We start from the raw sequence: 9,450 nt of genomic DNA on the forward strand, positions 1-9,450 counted from the left end.
CTGCTACAGTAGTGCACTTGTTACCAAGCAGCAGAGAGCACTTATCTGGGCTGAGAATCTGACCAGTTGCTAGCTCATACTTGGAAAGGATGGATTTAACTCGCATTGCCTGATCCATATTTGCTTCAAAGAAAAGGATGCTATCATCAGCAAATAGCAAATGGGATATACCCGGGCTTTGGCGGCAGATCTTCAGTTCATTTAATTGTCCGCTATTGATTTCTTGGCGGAGGAGTCGGGAAAGTCCTTCAGCCACAAACAGGAACAGATAAGGCGAAAGAGGGTCTCCCTGGCGGAGGCCTCTAGTGGGTGCAAATTTCTGTAGGAGGTTGCCATTCAGCCGGATCGAGTACTTGACCGACCTGACGCATGTCATAATCCAACTTATCCACTGCTTTGCAAAGCCCAACTTCAGCAGCATTCCTTCAAGATAGGTCCAGTCGACTCTATCATAGGCTTTGGCCAAGTCCAACTTATAAGCACAAAATTTTCCTTTCTTGTCGTTGCTCTTTTGAATGGTGTTGATGCATTCAAACGCAATCAGCGCGTTGTCCGTGATTAGCCTTCCAGGAATGAATGCACTCTGAGTTGGAGCAATAATATCTTGCAGCAAAGGTCGCAGCCTATTGACAAGACATTTGGAGACTACTTTATAGATGACGTTGCAGAGGCTTATGGGTCTGAAATCCCTAAGAAATTCTGGGTTTTTCTTTTTTGGTATTAGAACAATAACCGTATCGTTAACCCCATCAGGCATGTGTCCAGTTTTGAAGAAATCTTTAACAGCCGCGATGATATCATGCTTCAGTACCCCCCAGTGCCTCTGATAGAACCTTGCTGGGAAGCCGTCACTCCCAGGAGCTTTTAGCGGGCCAATCTGGAACATAGCAAAGCTAATCTCTTCATCGGAAAACTCAGCACAAAGAGAACCATTTGCATCATGGTTGATGATGGGCTCGATGGAGTCTAGGATAGCAGCCGGTTGCACATTAGGGTCGGCCATATACAGATTCTGGAAGAAGCTGGTGGTCAGACTCTCCATTTCAGCAGTGTTTTGTGTGGTGGAGCCATCTTCCTTTTTCAGCCTAAGGATTTTATTTTTCTTTGCTCTCCAAGTTGCCTTTCGGTGGAAGAGTTTTGTATTTCTGTCACCTTCACGCAACCAAGTCACTCTCGAGCGTTGGCGCCAATAAACCTCTTCTTGTTCCAGCAAGCTGTCCAACTCCGTTTCATACTTCTTTTTGTTTCTCTGGTTTTCTACTGTGCTCAAATTCATATTAACATTTGCCAACTTTTTCCTCAGTTTTCCTATCCGTTTGGAGACAGAGCCCACTGTTCTTTTGCTCCAGCTTTGAAGAGAGTCCATCACTCCCTCCAGGTTAGCCACAACGTCTCCCAAATTCTTTGGTTTATTATGATTCTCCCAAGCGATCTTCACTTCCGCAGCAAGGGAGTTCTCCCTCTCCCAGCAAGCCTCGTACCTGCGGACACGACAAGGCGGGCTCACGGCAGACATTTGATCCAAGTTAACAAGAATTGGACAGTGGTCCGAACGAGAGGAAGTTAAGTGGCTTACTTGACAGTTGGGGTACAGATCTGACCATGCCGGGCAGGCCACAGCGCGATCAAGACGTACCTTGACATTTCGATTGCCCCTTTGTTTGTTGTCAAAAGTCCAGGGGGTCCCGGAGTATCCCAAGTCATGCAGATCACAAAAGGAGAGGGTATCCCTAAACTCACTCATTTGTTTCTGTCCCCTCTTTCTAGCTGAGAAATGTTCAGATTGCCAGAGAGCTTCATTGAAGTCTCCTAGCATGAGCCAGGGGCCTTTGAGCATTGGTTTCATCTTTCTCAACAACTCCCACATGTGGTGCCTCAAATTGGTACGAGGTTCACCATACACAAAAGTACACCGCCATTTTATTTCTTTTTGAGGATCAAGAACCATTACATCAATGACTCTACTATTAATTTTAAATAACTCGACATCTACACTCTCATGCCAGAAGAGGGCTAGACCTCCCCCCTTCCCATCCTCCTTGAAGGAGACAAAGTGTTTGAGACCTAGCCTCCAACGAAGATCTTCAACAACTTTTTTATTTTGTCGAGTCTCGGACAGGAACAGAATCTTTGGCTGGTGTTCATGGACGAGGCGCATAAGCTCTTGAACTGTCCGAGGGTCGCCCAGGCCCCGGCAGTTCCAGCACAAGGTTTTCATTTCTTCTGACAGGCACGATCCTTCGCACCTGTCAGTTGACCAGCGGCCCTTATGCTGGTAGCCTCCTTCTCAGTTTCCTTCTCCACCTCTTCTTCATTAGCAGGTTTGTGAGGCCTGCTGTGACCTTCCTGAGCAAGCACGTCCCTTCCTTCCATACCTGAAACAAATTCTTGGGTTTCTCTAGTGATCAACACAAAGGAGTCACTATCCTCACCTTCCTGGCTGTTGTCTTTGGCTTCTGGCAGCCTAGTTTTCCTTATGGCTGGGGGGGTGTTTTCTTCTTCGATCAGTTTGCGCAGGTTTTCTGCGCCCAGGCACTCTTCCAAGGGCGGCACTGGGAAGATGATCTTCTTCTTCAAAGATGGCTGCATGTAGAAGTCATCGTCCTCAAGGCCGGGCCTGCTGCGTGGAGCCCCCAGGGCGCCTCCCTGGGTTGTCAACGCTTTGGTTTGGTTGGGGTTATCTCCTTCAGCCACCCTTTGGACTCTCTTCCAACGGAGGGGTCCTTTCTTCAGTGGCATGTCTTCAGTCGGCGTGGGGGCGACGACAGAGCAGCCCACATCGGTTGCGCTGACATCAGGGGGCGTGGCAACAACATTGGCCCGAGCAGCAGCGTTAGCCAAGTCGAGGGCGTGCTGCAGCTGCTGCTTGGAGACAAGGTTAGCCCGCGTAGGCAGTGTCGTAGTTGTTGCAGCTCTCTTGTCCCCCTTGTCGCTCTCCTCCAGCGTGAGCATCTTTGGTGTGGACGAAGTAGGTTGTGGAGTTGAAGTAGATGTTGCAGATTCTCCAGCCTTGTTGTCGATGATCGCCTTGTCCTGGAGGGAGAGCTTGCCCACGTTTTGAGCGACGTGAGCGATGACTTCAGTTTGTCGATGGAGGCTGGGTTTTGGAAGACACGTGATGGAGTCCTGCCTGCTGCGCCACGGCAGGGGTTGCTGATGAAGATCTTGCCCGGTTACGTGAGCCACGATAGCGGTATGTCGTGGCCCACTCTTCTTCATCTTCTCGTCGCCACTCACCCAGCCAGAGCGCCATGGCAAGGAGTGGCTAGGTGCTTGGCTTTTTTGTCCCATTTTCTCCGGCAGGTACCAGCTTCTGCAATCATGGCGACTAGTAGGGGGAGCACTTAAGCTTGGATTATACCTTGAAGGTTTTGGCATCTCCGGCCTGTCGCAGTTCTGTTTGTTGTGGCCGACGATTCCGCAGAAGAGGCAGAAGTTTGGTAGCCTCTCGTACCGGAGAGATACCATAACTTCCTCGTCGGTGAACACGTCCTCGATGGGGATCCCTCGGAGAAGAGGGCGTCCAAGCGGCATCCAGACTCGTGCACGGAGTATTTTGTCGTTGAGGTCGCCACGCGCGTTGTTGTCGATGCAGATGAACTCGCCCGTGCGTGCCGCGAGGTCCCTTGCCAGTGCCTTGGTGAGGAGGTAGAAAGGTATGTTCTTGTATTGCACCCAGATGGGTACGGACTCGAATTGCGCCGTCTCCGGGTCCTCTCCTTCCTTCAGCTTGCGGACGAGAACCGCGTCGTCCTTGTAACTCCATGGGCCGCCGCAGATGACGTGCTCGAAGTCTCCTTCCTCCGAGAATTCAATGAGAAAACGCTGGTCAGCAAATTGGTTTGTTTCCAAATTACCTCTCACTTTCCAAATGTTCCGCATGTAGCCGATCAGCTGCTTGGATGTGATGGCGATGACGGAGAGGAAGACGCCGACCGCAAGTAAGCGGGCCGGTGCCATCCCCCGGGCCTTCGCCATGTTGATGATGATGGGGCGCACGTTCGCTTCTGCCTCCTCCATGTTCATGATCTGCTTGTCCTTGCGTTGGACTGACAAACTTGTGTGGTTCATCAGCGTTGTGCTTGCCCCGGCATCGCCAGCAGCAACAGCAGTGGTGCCGCTGTTCTTGCTCAGCATTGCTTCCTTGGATTCAGTTTCACAGTGAAGTGTTTGGGCTTTCTCAGAGGGCATCTTGGCGTACTGGTGGCTGTTGCTGTGACGATGGTTCTGGGTGATAAAATCTGCTCCTCCTCTGTTTATAGTGGCTCCGCCTGGGTCTAGGATCCATCTTTTAATGGCTGCTGCGGGATTACATCCGAAAACATCTCTAGCTGCCGTTGGGTGTGTGACATATATCTCCTTAATTGTAAATAGAAAACCTTCCATTGATCCTTCCCCAAAGTACGCCCCTATTTTGAAAGGCTCTCCGTTGATAGCTTCCTCCTCTGTCTTCGTAAGGACAGTATCTACTCTTGATGGGACAATAACTAAATGGTGCCTAAAGCGAAAATCCGGGATCAGAGCGTAGTCAGCGATTGCGGGGATTGGTGTTGATACCTTTTCTGTAGCAATTTCCGCTGGAATCTCGTACTGCAGCTTTCCCACCTTCTCCGACATCTGGGTGTTCATGGCCTGGATCGCCACTTCACTCCCGATGTGATCATCCGTGATCCGGGGGGCGTCCTTCTTGATTCTGAAACTCCCGTTAAGGAATTCCTCAGATTTCATCTGGAAGTAGGCTAGGCTTTTTCTTGGATTTGGGGATTTTCTAACAATATCTCTCAATTTCTCTTTCGTCACCCATGGGAAGAAATCCGATTTCGTGGGTCGGTGTATTTGGTCTGGGGGGTGAATCTTCTCTCTCTCAATCTCAATCTCACTAATTTTCTTGGGATTCAGGGGAATCCGAGGATTTTCGGGCGGATCGTCGCCATGTTCGCCACGGAGGTGAACCGTCATGTCCGCCTCACTTCACCTTTCTACTGTACCGCTGCAAGCCGAAGTAACAATATTTTTAAATATTGATTGTCAAAGTATTACCCCAAAGGCTATGACACTATCAAAATGACTAGTACATTATTTGTGTTAAAGAAAGAAATAAGATGTTCTCAGATCAATAGTATAATATAATGGTAATAATAATTACTATATCATTAATGGATTGACAATTGAGAGAGAAAAGGCTATGCTAAACAAACTGATAGTGCACATCTGGAATTTGATCACATCAATGGACTTCCTGATTAATCTAATCTGGTCGCAAAAGCTTGATTAAGTACAGCGTGGATGAGGATGCATTGGAACATTATCTTTTTTGGAGTATCTCATTGCTTGGCTTCAAGCAACATGGACTAGAATAAGGTAGGGGCCAGTTGGGGCTTGCTTGATTTTGTTCTTTTCATCGGCAAGTAGCAGCATGTACAGCTGAGGTCCAGTGCACAAAGATATCCTGCAAAGTAGGCTAGCACACAGCTAGCTCCCCACAACCTGTGTGCCGTCTGGCTATCAATCATGGGCACACCAGAAAAATAATATGGGCAAATATGATATCATCTTCACATTTGTTATTGATCGTATATATATTGCATATAAGAATGCTTGCATATAAACAATTGTCCCCAGGATATTCCTTACTCTATACTTGTGGATTATGATATATTTTTTCCTCAATTGGACAACAGGCCAAAAGAATAGTGAACTTTACAGAAAGGGAAAAAAATGAGAAAAAAGAAGAAGCTAGAAGCTAACTCATGTACACTCCCGCGCCAGCTCAAACTAGCTGCCTAACACTAAGAACAGCACCAAGCGATCGGGCCGCCGCTTCACGGCGCCTCGTCGATGGTGTCCAGCACCGGCTTCCACGACCGGTGCCGCCTCAGCCCGGGGGCGCCGGCGCCGCTCGACTTGACGCCGGAGGCTGGAGCACCGCTGCCGCCGTGATCGCCCTGGAGCTGCAGCAGGCCGACGACCGGAAAGACCCTGCTGGCAGCGCTGCCGTCGCTGCCGGCACCGTTACTCTGCCCGTGTCCGCCCCGTCGTCTCGCGGCGGTGGCGCTGGTGACGATCCTCTTCCAGGCCGAGGACGCCGCGGCCAAGGCGCCGTGGGATGCGGCGGAGAGCGCGGCCATCTCCTCGTCGGTGAGCACGGAGTATAGCATGTCGATGGGGAGCAGGAAGTAAGAGCGGCGCGGCTGGAGGAGCTCGTCGGCAGCGACGCCTGGCACGCGGCAGCCGACGGCGAGGCGGCAGGCGTCGCACACGAACTTGCCCGGGTGGTCCAGCATGAGCTCCGACGCGCGCACGGGGCGCGGCAGCCGCGTCACCCTCCCGTCGGCGTGGATCACCTTGCAGCTGGTGCTGCTTGACGACGCCGACGACGAGCCGGGCGAGGGTGGCAGCGGTATGCACGACGGGTTGTTCCCCATGGTACACTGGGGAGAGAGGGCGTGAGAGGGGTGGATCTGCGGATCAGGTGGTGTGAGAGAGAGAGAGAGGAAGTGTGGGCGATCAATGGAGATGGTGTGGGTATATGGGGATGCAGGTGGAGGAGCTGGTTAATGGTTGGTGATGCATGGAAAATGACAAGCAAATGATTAGTGTGTTGCAGGGGTTAGCAGCTAGCTCCACAGCTAGCTTGATTAATTAATCGATTGATTAATGAACCAGCAAATCACGGTTGATGAAACGGCAATGTGGCAGCGAGACAGCTGAGCTGAGCAGCATCATGGACAGAACAAAACGCAAAAACAAGTAGGGGAATAATGCGATTTGAGACACGATCTTGGTGAGACGTCACTGTATTTTGCAGGCTGCGCCGCTTAGAGTATGTGGACGGACGGACGGAGACGACGGACGCAGGTTTAACAAGTCGAGTCCGGCACCAACGACCTCTTTGCTAATGCTAGCTAGTCAGTGCTGATGAGTTGGACACCATGAACACTTCAAACGGGAAGTTTTAGTTTTCGATTGCGACAAGACAAGGGAGATGTACCGAGACAAGGCATATCGATTAAGTGCCGAAGAGGATTGAGAACAGCAAGCTAACTGAGCCAATTAAATTGTCAATCTGCATATTTGGCAAAATGTGAGCATCGATCGCAGCAATTCCAGGGCCGGGATGATGTGATCTCTGACGTAAACTGCGCCGTGGTGGTTGTTTCAGCTCACAACCCATTTGGAAATGTCAATAAAGAATTGATTTGGCTTTAGCGCATTGTGTTTTCAATTCCTGTTGCTCTAGGAAAAGTGAATGTATATTCATAGAATACAGATACAAGGTTAGGGGCTGTGGAGACTTGGCCTGGCATCCGAGCGGCGCGAAATCAATTCAACGTACCGAACCTCTGAGGACCTGGCATCTGGTTTGCGACCATATATGTTCCCACAATCTCTGCCTACCTTTGTGCTCGATCGTGGTAGCAATCACGGATTCAAATAACACTGCATTCTTGTTTTCATTCGGCAATGCAAACAGCCTTAGCATTTCTCTATTATGCCACGTAATGGAAATATAAACATTTTTCGCACAATTTAACTAAGAAATATAGTAGATAAAACATGACTAGAAGCATACGAAATAAACTAGACATGACATCTAAGATATAGTATTATCAAAACAACTCCAAGCATGAAAAATTGGAGCATGATCTTACTAGAAGAAATAAGATGACATATGAGACAATGGAAGAAGACTCATTGGTGTTGTCGCCCATGCCATCATAAAGGTTGTTGATATCGGGGAAGAAATTGTCCGCGTTCGTGATGAAATCAGTACTTACGCAAAAGCGTTCCCCAAAAAAAATTATTGCCGCCCATAAGAGACGTGATTTCGAAGGCCTATGACGGGCAGTGGAGGAGGAGGAGGAGGAGCCGTGTACCCCCAACCCACCAGAGTTCAAACCCCGGGTTTGACACATGTGTGTCTCATAAATACGACATATTCATTCAGTGGGAGGCGACGTTCCCATCGACAGCGAGACGCTTATGGTGACTTCGTCAATTTCAAGATCGAGTCCGCTGGCTCAGTCTTCCGGAGGTTCTCATAGGGGTAGGGTGTGCGTGTGTGCGTTCATAGGCAGGGGCGGATCTGCTTGGCCCAACCCTGATGCACATGCATCAGGGTAAAAGAAAAAATTTCTACTACATATGAGCTCAATGAGAGACAGTGCATCAGGTTAGGTGAAAAAATGTGCATCAGGGAGGCAAAAATTTAACTAGCAAAAGCTCCAAGCTTGGCCATGCATCAGGGAAGTATTCTCTCCAGCTCCGCCCCTGTTCATAGGGGTGAGTGCATGCGCGTGTATGTGAGCATCTGCGTTTGTACTACGTTTCTAAAAAAAAAACTAGACCAGCCTCCTTACAAGGAGGTCTAATTTTCTCTAAATTAGCAATGTGAGATTAAACTTTTGTCCCACCTCTTATTATACGTGAATGGGTTAATTGGATCTTTGAAATTTTCAGAAATTATATACTAGGTCAAATAGGTTTGGCCTATACTAGGCCAAAATTCTGACACTCGGTCGGTTCTGCCTGAACCCAGCTTTTTACAGTTACACAAAACTTAGATTTAAGTCTCTCCTAAATTTCTTTCAAAATGTATGTATTAAGGCTCCTAAATTTATTTGAAAATGCACATCTGGGCCCCGTGAGTATGTGCAGGCTCATTATAATCCTGATCAGTTTTGTTTGCTAGTCGGTGCTGAGTTGGAAACCATTAATACATCAAAAGTTTTTGATGTTTGGACTGCAGGGGAGACGTATCGGCACATTTTTTTAAAGGAACCGTGAGCTTTATTGATTCGGCAACAATATTATTATAATCGACAACAATATTATCGGGTCACAGGCGAATTAAGAGCATGAGAAGAACGCTTTGTGCTTGTACATGTGGAAAGGATTATATAAACTTCTCCTCGAAATAGACTTTCGCTCCGCTTTATAAATAAAGCAACCAAGGATCATGTAAACTCAACCTGTCAACCTGCAGATGTGAGCATCTCTCGATCAGCAATCTCATGGGACAGAACGTGTCTGATCGATCGATCAGCAGGCTTCCTGCGTGTTCCTCGCTAGCTGATCTTGTAAGTTAACCTGACGTTCGACCATGGAGTACAGTTAGAGTTGGCTTATTGAAAATGTTAATCTGACCGTAGCGGTTGTTCCAGTTCCAAGCCGTATTGAAAATGTCAATCCAAGCTCCCATTGAGTATGATATACGCGTTGGCTTTTAGCACACTGTTTTTTCTATTCTGCTGCTATAGGACGACTGTATTGATGTATATGTAGGTTAATGCATACAAAAAAGGGTTTACGAGTTGTTGCTCTAGAAAAGGGATTTGGGAGTTGTGGTGCGGAGACTTGGCCTGGCATTGGAGAGGCGCGAAAGCGACGACCCAGATTGGCATTCAAAATATGAGGACCTGGCATTTGGCATGGGAACCATATATTCCC

The 9,450-nt window shown here is 48.6% G+C and overlaps 1 protein-coding gene across 1 annotated transcript; it reads right to left on the reverse strand.

Moving 5' to 3' along the window:
* Positions 1–5,603: 5,603 nt before the first annotated feature.
* LOC127340865 (uncharacterized) lies at positions 5,604–6,619 on the reverse strand. Its single transcript, XM_051366619.2, has one exon. It carries the CDS (start codon positions 6,423–6,425, stop codon positions 5,823–5,825), a length of 603 nt encoding a protein of 200 aa, XP_051222579.1. The 5' UTR covers positions 6,426–6,619; the 3' UTR covers positions 5,604–5,822.
* Positions 6,620–9,450: the final 2,831 nt, after the last annotated feature.

This window comes from Lolium perenne, chromosome 3, assembly GCF_019359855.2.
Source record: "Lolium perenne isolate Kyuss_39 chromosome 3, Kyuss_2.0, whole genome shotgun sequence".
Taxonomy (NCBI): Eukaryota; Viridiplantae; Streptophyta; class Magnoliopsida; order Poales; family Poaceae; genus Lolium; species Lolium perenne.

What these genes read in the sequence shown, in the direction of transcription:
- LOC127340865 (XM_051366619.2), bottom strand. Translation starts at nt 6,425, where the DNA reads ATGGGGAACAACCCGTCGTGCATACCGCTGCCACCCTCGCCCGGCTCG.